The sequence below is a fragment of the Bactrocera neohumeralis genome, chromosome 4 (genome assembly GCF_024586455.1).
Source record: "Bactrocera neohumeralis isolate Rockhampton chromosome 4, APGP_CSIRO_Bneo_wtdbg2-racon-allhic-juicebox.fasta_v2, whole genome shotgun sequence".
Classification (NCBI taxonomy): domain Eukaryota; kingdom Metazoa; phylum Arthropoda; class Insecta; order Diptera; family Tephritidae; genus Bactrocera; species Bactrocera neohumeralis.
The window spans coordinates 77,099,344-77,112,282 of NC_065921.1; the positions used below are offsets into that span (position 1 = coordinate 77,099,344).

Here is a 12,939-nt window from a genome sequence, read left to right on the forward strand (position 1 = left end):
TGCTAAACTCAGACCAAAGGAAAAGTACAAATGAGATTTTAAATAAATATATTATATATATGCAGTTGAGCTGCCCTAACTCGAATCACCATAGACCACAAAAAAACTTCAAGTTACGGATGAAATTTGTTTTCTATTGCCAATGCAAGAGTTCGAGTTAAGAATGCCCAACTGTATATGTACTATAAAGCATGTATATGTATATGTATGTATGTAAACCTCTATACTATATCATAGCATGAGTGCAATCTGTCGGCTCACCCAACATTGCCGTCGGATGCAAATGAGTAAAGAGTTTGAAAAAAAAAAATTAATTTAAAACTGCAGCTCGCTATAAGCCAGTGTATAAAATAATCGAGAACAATACGTTTGGCAATGCTCCAGTTCAACGTTTTTATACGAGTTTATCTCGTGTTTATTTTCGCAATTTTCCTCAGTTATTTCATCTGAAAAGTATGCTTTACCGTTATTTCGTAATAGTTTGCAATATTTTTTTGCTATACCGTTATGTGTTTGTTTAATATTTAAATTGATGCACGCTTTCACCAAAAAAGAATTAAATCATTTAAATTTCTTTAGAGAGAATATGAAAAATTTGAGAATTTAATTAAAAAGCGTGACTGCAAACTTTTTCAGCACGACTGTATGAAAGAGTTTAAAATTAGACTAAGTGGGTTGATTTATTCGTTTATAGCTTTATAATTGAGGCCAATTGATTGATTTGCTGCATTTAAAATCGTTTTTCGGGTATTCAACTTATAACGGTTATAATGGGCGCACGTTTCAAGCTTAATAAGCTGAAAACTTGGAACTTCAAGTTTTTTGGGATTATAAGCAGAAAAAGCTTTCTTTCTGCAGTGAAAAAATGTATCATATTTTTCTGTAGCGATAATACTGAGAGACTTAAATAAATACTTAGAAGCATTTTAATTTAAATATTAAAAAAATATTAAATAACAACAAATCGAGCTTTTTGAATAAATATTAATGAAAAAAATTCAGATGTTAACTAATTTTCTTTGGAAAAAAATATGTATGCTATTACATGAAAAATTCAGAAAGTAAATATGGCACTGTGCTTTAAAATTTAGAGCTTTAAGCTCATTCAATTCAAAGGCTTCTAGACTTGAAAACAGTTCACATATTATCTAATTGACTTTGGAAAAAATATTTATGCTTCTACATGAGAAATTCAGCAAATAATTACTGGCCTTTAAAGTTTAGAGCTTTAAGCTCATTCAATTCACAGACTTCTAGACTTGAAAAAAGTTCATATATAAGCTAATTCCATTTAGAAAAAAATAATTCTGCTATTACATGAGAAATTAAGCAAAAAAATACTGCCCTTTAAAGTTTAAAGCTTTAAGCTCATTTAATTCGAAGACTTATAGACTTGAAAAAAAGTATGAAACATAAGCTAAATCCTTTTGGAAAAAAATATTTATGCGATTACATGAGAAATTCAGCAAGTAAATATGTACTACGCTTTAAAATTTAGAGCTTTAAGCTCATTTAATTCAAAGACTTCTAGACTTCTTTTAACACTGAGTTTCTAAAAAATATTGTTGAAATAAAACAAAAAATATAACAATACTCATTTATATACATATACTCTATTAGTTCAAACTTTTACTTTATAAAGGGATCTAAAATGCCTGTGAGCTTTTAATGCAAGCTTTGGATGTTTAAATTCGCGTACAAGAGCAGAAATTAACAGTTGTACTTCTATAAGTTTCTTTGACACAGTTTTTAGTTTGATGAGATGTAAAAATAGGAGCATAAAGCTTTAAGCTTTTTAAGCTTCATATGAAAAATTAAGAAAAGAAATTTAAAAAAAGCTTTGGTCAGCACAAAAATTGTGCTATTATAAAAATACGTATCTTCTACATTTCAAAGCTACAGTTTGAACGTTATGCAAAATTGAAAACTGTGGAAGTTTTCGTGCTTTTAGTAAACTTTTATGTTAAACTACAATTTTGGATACCATAAAACTTCCTAATAGCTTCCCATTGAAAACTGCTTAGTATTTTCAACTATTCAAAAGTTTGCTTCTGAACTTTTAGCATTAGAAATGAATTTTAAAATTACTGTCTAAATTACTGTGAAAACTTTTATGCTTTCAGTAAACTTTTGAGTTACACCATAATATTGGCTGTTTTTTTATACCCTGAAAGCTTGCCATTGAGAACCGTTTAGTATGGTTATGAATCTGGAATCGAAGATCTTGGCAAACCGAAAAGGAAGAGTTAATTAGATTATGAAGTCAGTACATATTCTTCTAAAAGCTTTTGAAAGAAACTTTCATTGGAGAAACTCACATTAGGCTGACGGCATATTTTATGCATGGAGACAAGTTCAGCAATAAATCTGAAATGCATTAGAAGTCGTTTAGTAAACTATTTCAATGAAAACCTTAAAATTTTATGCAGTAATTTTAATCAAAAAGTATTGAAGAAAATTTTTAGACTATAAATCGGTCAGAAACTTTTATAAACTCACTCAAGTATCCCTCTTTTTATTAATTGCTAGTAGAATACTTAGCTTGTAAGTATTTGTTAATACAGCTTTAGCCAAAGAAGCTCTTAATGAGCTTTTCGTCTAAAAAAATGTGGTTTTATGTTCAATCAAAAGCTTTAAGCTTCTGTGAAAGTGCAAATAATGGAGTTTAGCATGAAGAATTTTTTGAAGTAATGTGTGAAAGTCGCAAATATTCTACGAGGTAAGGACCTCCCATTTTTCTTAAGCTTATGAACTGCAAATAAAAAATATAAAAGCGGGAGAGAAAGTGAAAAAGTAGTTGTATTTGGGAGCCGTGCTCCTTACAAAGTTGCAATCGCTCAAGCTATAGTTTAAGCTTTCCTACCCAAACCCTTGATAAGCCCACTTACGCAACCCAAAACCCCAGCTACAGCTTCAAGTGTGTTTACCAACACCAAAATAATAAATTAGTACCAAAATGGGTAAAATATGAAAATCTAAGGTTTTTAGCATGATACATTTCGTGGGCTTTAGTTTGAGGCAGACAAAATTTGGCTATGATTTTCCTTCAAACCGAGTGGCGAATTTTTAGAATTTTTTTCAACTACTAAATAAACGCTATAAATATGATGATAATGGTATAAATTATAGTGGTAGGTAGGCGCCATTGGGAAAGGTGAAAACGAAAACAAAAAAATTAGAAATCAAAAAAGCCAAAATAAGTTAATTTTCGGTGGGTGGAGTGGGGTGTCGCTGGTTGGCGCGTAGAACGTATGAGTAAGGAAGGCAATGTAAAATAAAGTACCTGATTTCCGCCTTGGCCATGACAAGGATACGGTTCAACGGCCGATTGCACTTCGCTTCCAGTCGCGGCCGAATCGAGACACATATCAGTGTAAATATTTGCAATCTGAAATTGGCAATGAAGTTCGGTTGCAAACGATCAGTACGAAAGCCTAGTGTGGTTGCTATTGTTTTTACTTTCATTTGCAGGCAAACCCATAACCATTTTTGTTTTTAACCGAAACATTATTTTTTCCAATTTTTTTCTTGTTGTTTAGTAGTTTTCTCTCAACACAGGAAATATATGTTATAAGGGTTAACGCTAAGTGGGGGTTGGGGGTGGTTTAAAGTATAAAAATTAATTACTCGAAACACATTAAATATACATAAAATGAAATATTTGATAATATTTTTGCTATTGTTGCTTTTGTTTTTGGTTTGTGGTACGGAGCTTGTGGCGGTCGCATAGTTTTGGTTCCTCATTGCTGTAACATGCAAAATATTTTTGTTGCTGGCAGCTATTGCTGTTGTTGTTGTTTTGTGTTTAGTTGTAAACACTTTTGCACAAACCTGATTGCCGCCTTGCCTGTGGCAGGGATACAGTCCGACTGGCTTCTTCAAGTTCCGCTTGCCCGCCGGGGAGTCCAAGCATGTGCGACCGCCAACGCCTAGATTTCTTATCTGTAATTTGCATTGTTGTTGTTTTGACATGTTAACATTTGTGGTTAATTACGTACATACAGTATGTAGTTATTTATTTTGGGCAGTGGCTAATATACATTTGGCTATTCTTTTTTTTTTGTTGTATATAAATTTGTTATATTATATTATTTGTTTGGAAATTTTGACATATACGTATTTGTATTAGTATTCAGGCAAGTAATATGTGTGGGTTGTATTAGCAATGAACGTGCAACTTACCTCGCCATTCGCCACTGAATCGCCAGGTATGAAGAGCTCTGGGTAGACATTGTCGAGATACCATTTGAAGCTCTGGCAGCCAAGGTTGCGTCTGTGGTGGAAGTATATAAAAATATATTGTGAATATAAGTATGTGGAAAGAAGCAGAAAAAACAAAAAAAAAGCAGAAAGAATTGCGTACCACTAATATAGCGTATCTGTACACCCGCAGAAATTATGATTCAAATAATACCCAATACGCTTATTACCCGTGTATTTGATAATATGATTTTGATAAATATGTTGAGAATTACATAGTTGCTGTGCATCACGAATGAAAATGTTTTTCAGTTGCGAAATATTTATATTTAATTTGTAAATAAAAAATGGAATGAAATATGCTGCAGAGCTACTAAAGATTTTGCAGCTGAATTAGAAGGTCTCTGAAGCTTACTATAACGTCAGCCCAAAAATATTTTCTTTTTGTAATTTGATAAGCCGATGGAAAAATTGAACTACAAGGAAAGTGTCTAAATAAGAAAACAAAGTTATTCCGAAAAATTCCGAGGCCGTTTTAAACAATACTTTAACATAGGCAAAAATGGAATCTTGAGAGTTTGGGAACCCATGCCATAAAGCTAAAACTGTGTTGATGGATCATAATATCGAAATATGAGGCTTTTTAGTGCTACTTTCTCCAGGCTGGAATAGCAACAACAATATCAGCCTCGATATCTAACGCAGAATAGCTCTTACTAACAGCTGATACTTCGGACTGAGTAGGCAATTAAGAAGTAAAGTCCTATCTCGACGAACAAAGACAAACTTTTACAAGTCCTCATGGCAAATAACGAAGTCAGTGGAACGACGACCTGTACCTACATACATACATATTATACGACGAAATTGACATAGTTCAGTAAATTAAGAGACAGCGGTTACACTGGCAAGATCACGTCGTCCGAATGGATGAAAACAGTTCAGCTCTCAGCTCTGAGAGTATTCGACTTGGCTATATCATCAAACGGCAATAAAAAAGAAGAAGAAGCGTTTTATCACTAGAAAGGCTCAAAAAGGCTGATCTACATTTATGGCGTACTTTAACGTCTTCTCTTTTTCTTTGAGTCTTTGATATATTTCTTGAAAGTTCTTAGTTTCCTGCGCACATTTTTATATTTAATTAATAAAAAAAAAAATTTAGATAGGTTGCCACCTTTATTAAAAATATGCTTCGAGTATACGTTTGCTGTACTTCTTCGTTTTGAGTATATTGCAACTTTAGTTTATCTTATACATTTTTTGCCAAATATTACCAAGTGGCAAATCTGATTTAAAGAATATTTTGAAACAAAAATTTTTAAAACTAATGCACTGTGACCCCTACATATATTTCTCTTTTAATTTAACTTTCTTTTTACACAAATTTCAAACAGGTGGCAAGCCTGATTAAAAAATTTCGAAAGTATAATTCTTAATCCTGCTTATGCTGATGTTCTTATTGTTACCAGTAATAATTTTGAATAACCAAAAATTAATTTAAAAATTTTTAAACAGGTGGCAACTCTGAACAAAATTTTAAAGTATTGTTTACGCTGATATTGTAACTGTTACATGTAATTAATTTTAATAACCAAAAATTAATAAAAACTTTTAAACAGGTGGCAACTCTGAATAAAATTTGAAAGTTTTTTTCATAGTCCTCATTATGCTGATGTTTTAACGGTACCATATGCGTTATTAATTTTATTTACCAAAGATAATACAGGTTTTAAACAGGTGGCAAGACTGATTAAAAAGTTTCTAAATTATATTTCTTAGCCCTGTTTATGCTGCTATTCTAACTGTAACATGTAATTAATTTTAATAACGAAATATTAATAAACATTTTTAAACAGATGGCAACGCTGTTTAAAAAGTTGACCTGTTTATGCTGATGTTCTAACTGTAACACGTAATTAATTTTAACAACCAAAAATTCATAAAAAAATTTAAATAGGTGGCAACACTGATTAAACATTTTCGAATTATAAGTGTATTTCTTAGCCTTTTATACATATTCTGATGTTCCAATTGTGATAACAAAGCTGAAAACCGTAATAATTTTCAAATGCAAATCTCTTATTGCTTCTACTTGAAACTCATCAGTTCCATTCCAATTCTAAAATATTTCGTTTAATTTATTAAATTTGTTGCACAAAAAGTAGGACCTGTCAAAAAATATTTCATAAATTCATTGCGGTCAACTGGCAGCATTGATTTCAATAATTTACTTTCTAAGCTTTTAATAGAGTTGTTCATTTCATACTCACCTGAGCTCTCTACGTGCGCTCACATCGCCATAGTCACCCTTGTCCTGGCCAATGCGCTGGTAATAGTATTTCGCATAGTCATCCAGCCAGACTTCAGCCAAACGCACCGAGTTCTTCTTCAACACATTCACACCAGAGCGCCACTGCAAAAATAAGGAAATAAGAAATGAGCAAAATTGAAATGGGAAAAGGGAAACATGAAATTGAAAAACAATTGAAAATTGTGTAAATTAATAGACACGAAGACGGCAGCAGAGCAAATGTATAAATGAGTTAAGAAGTGGATGAAGGGTGGAGCGGCGCAGAAAGGGGCACTAATTGAAAATAACAAGAAGACGTGGCAGCTGAGCAAGGAAATTGCAGATGGAGCGCGCATGAGGCAACAATAAAAGTAACGGTATAATTGGCAATACTGTGTATATATGTATGTATGTATGTATGTGTGTGTGTGTATTTTTGGCGAACACATTCGAGCGCTTGAATTCCGGGAATGTTTCATTAGTGGACGCCAATCTTCATTTATACCAAACAATGCAAGGATGCAGAGGCACACACACACACAACACACACATGTATATGCTTGTATGTATATACGCACATGTGTGTATAAAATGCCAAATTACTGTCTCAGCTGTAGCGTCATTGAAACACTAATTACCTGCCGCCGGATGGTTGGACGCCTGGTCTCGGGGGCCTCTACGCAATTTGCTCGTTTTCAAATAATTTCAGCATCACCTGAAAAAGACGCAACGCTGCCGCACCCTAAAGCCAACACAAACACATTTAATATCACCATAGCAACTTCATTTGTGCAACACACACGCACACAACATACATATTTGCAGCAATAGCAACAACTTAATGTTCATAAAGAGTTGCTCGGCATTGTTGTTTTTGCCTTTTTGCCATTCCTTCCTCTTATGCTGTTCTTGGCAGCAGCAGGAACATGATTGTCCTTACTTGCCGCAAACCACAGCAGCGATAATTGCTGAAACATGAGCGCAAAGCATGTCCCCTAGCACATAGCACGTAAGAAAAACAACAACAAGCTGGTAAAGGAATATCAAGAAAAATTGCTGCTACCGAAAGTGTGTAGACATTGTGTCAGAATTGGTTGCTTTTAGCTCGTCAGCGCCCGGCTGACTGCATGCGCTTGGCAGGAAGTGCTTTGTGTTTGTCGTGTTGTTATTGTTGGCTGCTGTGCTTAAATTAAGCTATATTTGAAAATTCTGTGTGCTTAATCATTGGTTATAAGGACGTGTGTTCTAATGCATAGAGTTGCCATATATTTGGAGAAAAAACTTGGGAGTCCACCGCGAGCCAGTGTCGTTGGAATTGGTGATATCGTGGTCAAATGATAAATGCAGAATGTTATATGATCCAAAACTGTTTTCACGCCGCTGTATGAAGTTGGAGTTGTTGTAATTCTATAAAAAGGAAATGGTATTTCTTTAGCTTCCCGATAAATTTCGCTTTCTATCTCAGAAGACAATCGAGGTAATTGCTATTGTTCTTTAAGCGATTAAGGTTAGTTAGATCTTCTACGTGTCATCTTATGTCTATACTCTTTGAAGGATAGAGCATACGATTTTGGATATCAAATCGTCTTACTTGCTTCAGGTCGTTCAGATCAGTTACCTTACATTTATACCGTTCGATGTATTAAAGGGTCTTACTTATTATAGACAACATATCGCTTTATTAGAGCTATTACTTTTCGCTAATACCTGTTCAGAAAATTGTGTTCATAAAGAGGGTTTTAAGTATTCCCAGCTTTGTCGAATTCAATTCTCATTTCCTTCCGTACTGCAGTCTCCCTTAAATACATTCTGGAGCTCATCAAAGCATTTTTGAAAAGTTAACAACAGAACTACGGTTAGACTACATTTTTAGATGGTTTTATTCCAAAAAGACTTTCGAGAAAAGGTGGCGTGGCCTACAATGGCGCATATATGGACTTGAAGTCACATACTAGCTGTTCTAAAGGTATTTGAAGAAATTCATAACCATTAAAAATTGTCCAACTGAACTTAATCCTCTTTTCAAGGCGGATGAGGTCAAAGACATTTTGGCTTAGAGTTCCCAAGTCCGGAGTTAATTCACGCTTTGTAAGAACTGTAAAATATATATCTCTTCTTTAGACCTTAAAATTCTAATTATCAAAAATTAACTATTGTGCTACTGATGACAGAATCCCTTCTTTTTCTTCTTCTTCTATTTTATTGGCGCAGGATGAGATCATTCGAGGCTGTTGTATCGTTTTTATTGGGGGCGTTATTCACGTGACGGGTCCCAAACAAAACCCAGCGCATAACCCTGGGGAGGGATGGTTCATTTTCCACTTTAGCTCACCTTCAAACTTATGTGCTATGGCTACCCAGAGGATACTTGGTCTAAGGCCGGATAATAAATAGAAAGAGAAGAGGATGCTTGTTTGAGCCATATGTGTAAGAATTTTTCCTGGCCACTCCCAAGTGAATGGCGCTCAGAGAACTTTCCTCAATTGCGTGAACTTCTATACATGACTCCATCTCTTACTTAGCATATTTCTGCCATAGAAATTATATGCTCTTACATATCTGAAGCGAGTTCTAGATAGGGTCACACAGGAAGAGAGTAGGTGCTCCACCGTCTCTGCCATGCATACTTTCCTGCACTTTCTACATGTTTCATCGTTAATAATACCCCTTAGCTGTCAACCGTGAAGTAGTCGTTTCAAGAACCTATTGAGTATAAAGCATGTATGTTTTCTTTCCGCTCCGATTTCCGATCTGTTTGTCAACCCTTCCGGAAATTTCCTTGTGCATCGTTTTTAGGGCGCATTGTAAATGTATAACTCTATCTGACTCTCTCGTTTTTACCAATTAATACGTTAACCAAAATATATGGTAACTCTTTCCCTTTCGACTTCGTCGTAACTTACACAACATATTCGCTTTGTGGAGCTTCGGTTTCCATGCGAGCGCTCACCCTAGTCAGCCAGTACTCGACCGCTGCTTTCAGCACGTGACCTAACAGTAATTGATGTAACAACACATGCGAGTAATAGCAATCCCGCTTACTTCACTCTCTACTTATTCTCCCCTATATTTATATTTGTAGACGAGAGTATATCCTCACCAAGCATTCACTTTCCCACTATGCACCTCCGTCTCTTAACCGAGTTGCTTATTGTTCGTCAGGTGTTAAACAGCATATAGGTTTTCTTGCACTGCCCGAACAAATGGAGTGTCAACACTTGGCTCATGGACAGGTGATATCCATGTGTATGTGTTTATGTATGTGTGTACTTAATATGGTGCGCTTTTATTTTTGCCACGGACAACAAACGGTCTGCTTGGCTAGCCAGGTGGCTTGTTTATTTATTGCACAATATCCTTGGGGGTCTTGGCAACCAAAGTGTGAGAGTATGGCATGATGGAAGGTATATTCGTATTGTAAGCTCTTATTTCACTCTGGGTGAAGGTTTAAGTGCGCACAAGTGCTTTATATGCCTACTTACATTAAGGCTTATTTACATACCTACGATTTGTATAGACACTTTAGCTGGACTGAGTAACAAATACAGCAAAACACATGAAAATATCAGACTTTCTACGTTGAAATAATATGGATGTTCCGTCACCAGCTTTTATCAAGCCATTAGTATAAAGCGATAAGCGGTGGTTATGAGTCAACCATCTTGTTTATCAAACCAGTTTTTATGAACCCAAAACTAATAATAAAAGACTTGTAAAAAGCAATGTCGGGGTTTGGGTTTAGAAATGTTCTTGCAGCATAAAATCAGAACAATAATCCACTGAATCAAAGGTACGAATTGGTATATGAAGGATAGACAGAGTCTCTCAAGTCTAGATCCGTAATCCGTAATGAGTAGGTCGAGTTTAGGACTCAGGCTCATAATAATAATTGGATGTATTCTGGATGACCATTGGGATCTATTATTAGTTACCGAAAAAGAGTAACAGAATATTGCGCGAGTTTCTGGATGTATTGTGGACGGCCGTAGAGTTGGTTGACGGAGTTACATATTGGCAGCATGAATCCCTATAATATGTGGTCCACCCCTTATACAATATATCTTAAGGTCTGGTTAGATCTTATGATTAATACAAGCATTGCTTGTATCACACCTAAACGAGTTAGAGTTTGTACGTTTTACGACTTTTAGGACTCTTATAGCCTACCATATAGCTCGAACCAGGGTTGGACTCAAGTCAACTCAGATCAGGAGCATTCGAAGCAGTCCTGCTGATAGATGTTGGTTTAGTGATGATAATATTAGTTTAGGACTTACTAGCTGCTTACTAGTTCGAACTTGTTGGGTGGTGTATGACTCCTCGTGGAAACTGATTCTTTTAAATAACTTTTTCTTAAAGTAGAACAACTTGAAACTCAAGAAATTTTGTCCTAGTCAAGTTACTTGAGTTGAAACTTCGAGAAATGCAGTTAGGTGACTCTTTTTTCCGATTATAAACTCGCGGGTTATGAAAAAATCGGACCAGCCATCTTTTCCTCTCTTTTGCGAAACGGGAGATATATTTTAGTTCTCTTAATCTCTACCTCTGCTTTCTGCTCCACTTACCTTATATGGTGAACGCTTGCGGAATATATGCCCCACATGTGAGCATGGTATAATCTCCAGTGTGCCACCGCACATCCATGTTTTGAAAGACAATTCCAAATTCTCACCACCCCAAATATCGAAACCCGAATCATACGTGCCAAGACGTTCGAAGAATTTACGATCAATGGAGAACAGACCGCCAGCCATGGTGGGTGAGTAGACCGGTTCAGCGGAGTTCTGAAAGAGAGAAAATAAGGTTTTTTATTTAATATTTTTGCTGTGAGTTTATTTTTTTAATAAAATTTTTAGTGCTAAGTGATTTATATGCCCTTAAAAGAGCATATTGAGTTTGCCACAAAGTTTGTAGCAACCAGAAGTGACACGTCCTAGTTAAAATATATATAAATATTTGATCAGCATGATGAGCTGAACTAGTCCCTCAGTTTTGAGACATAGATCTTAAATTTGCCAAACGTCTTTTTCTCATCAAGGAGCTGCTCATTTGTCGAAACCGTCGATATCACACTGCTATAGCATATAGCTGGTCATATAAACTGAACTATCGAAAATAAGTCCTTGTATGGAAAACTTTTTTATTTGATGAGATATCCTTACAAAATTTAGCATGCATTATTATTTCAGGCAGTAGTGTAAACTATGAACAAATTCTTTAGAACAGGTCACTATAGCATATAGCTGTCATATAAACTGAACTATCGGAATGAAGTCATTGTATGGGAAACTTTTTTATTTGAGGACGTATCCTCACGAAATTTGGCATGAATTATTGCCTAAAGCAACGGTATATTCTACGAAGAAATTGTTCAGATCGGACAACTATAACATATAGCTGCCCTATAAACCGACCGTTCTAAATGAAGTCCTTACATGGAAAACTTTTTCATATAACGAGATATCTTCACGAAATTTGAGATGTGTTTTTCTCCAAAGCAACGGCACAACCTGCGATGAAATTGTTTTGATCCTACCACTATAGCATATAGCTGCCATACAAATTGACCGATCAGAATCAAGTCCGTGTGTGGAAAATGATGATTTTGTGAAGCTTCAGAGCAATCGAAGGTAACAGGTTTTCTTAATTTTTTATACATAAAGTATATTTTTAGTTATCTGACCAAATTCTTTCTATAAAAAAATTATTTTTTCTTCAGAAAATACTTCCGAAAACCCCATTTGTTTGCTTTTATTGCTACTACAAATCTACTTTTGCCTTCCCCTTTGCTTAATCGCTTTCAACTATTTGTACAAATACAAATACGAAGTAGTAGCACTTTGTATAACGGTTCACTTGTCAGTGCTCGCAAATAGATTTAATTGTTTGATCTCAGCTGTGTAATTAAAAATGTATATGTAGACAGTATTTCCTAGTGTTTGGCATTTTAACCCAACACGCGCTCGATTAGTTAGAATTTCACACTAATGCAACTTGAAAGTGTGTACTTTCTGTCGATTGCTTAAACACACACATACACACACATGCTTACTTAAATTTATACGAGTGTGTACTTTGCTTTATTTGAAATGTGTTTCGCTTTTATTGCCGCCCTGTGAGGGCAACAGAGCGGCGTAGTAGTAGCAGAATAACGTAGAGAAATTGTGATTTCAAGTGAAGACTTACAAATTTTATATATATACATGTATATGTATATCTACAAAAGTTTGCACGCTTTGAGCTATTAGTATGTGTACGTGTGTGCATGTGAGCTTGAAAATAAATTGAATCACATAAGCACATTTAATTTTTGTAATTGAAACAAAGCAACATTAAGTTAATTGCACTGACATGAACAGGCGAGCGAGTGCGTGAAAAGAAATTATGGGGGGCAAGTTTAATTGTGTGTGTTTGTGTTACGTGTCAGGGAATAATAGCGCGCAAGCACT

General features: G+C 35.0%; 1 protein-coding gene across 6 annotated transcripts in view; it reads right to left on the reverse strand.

The window, feature by feature from the left end:
• The window catches only part of LOC126756146 (putative polypeptide N-acetylgalactosaminyltransferase 9), a 524,546-nt gene that overhangs the window by 10,305 nt on the left and 501,302 nt on the right, over nt 1-12,939 (reverse strand). For 5 of the 6 annotated variants that reach the window (XM_050468994.1, XM_050468995.1, XM_050468993.1 and 2 more), the window contains 4 exons: nt 11,056-11,274; nt 6,471-6,613; nt 4,183-4,273; nt 3,832-3,942 (listed from right to left, as the gene is read on the reverse strand). In XM_050468994.1, the coding sequence (XP_050324951.1) occupies nt 3,832-3,942; nt 4,183-4,273; nt 6,471-6,613; nt 11,056-11,274 (564 nt within the window). Of the gene's footprint in view, nt 1-3,283; nt 3,389-3,831; nt 3,943-4,182; nt 4,274-6,470; nt 6,614-11,055; nt 11,275-12,939 lie in introns of all 6 variants that reach the window. The other variant, XM_050468997.1, reaches the window with a different exon arrangement.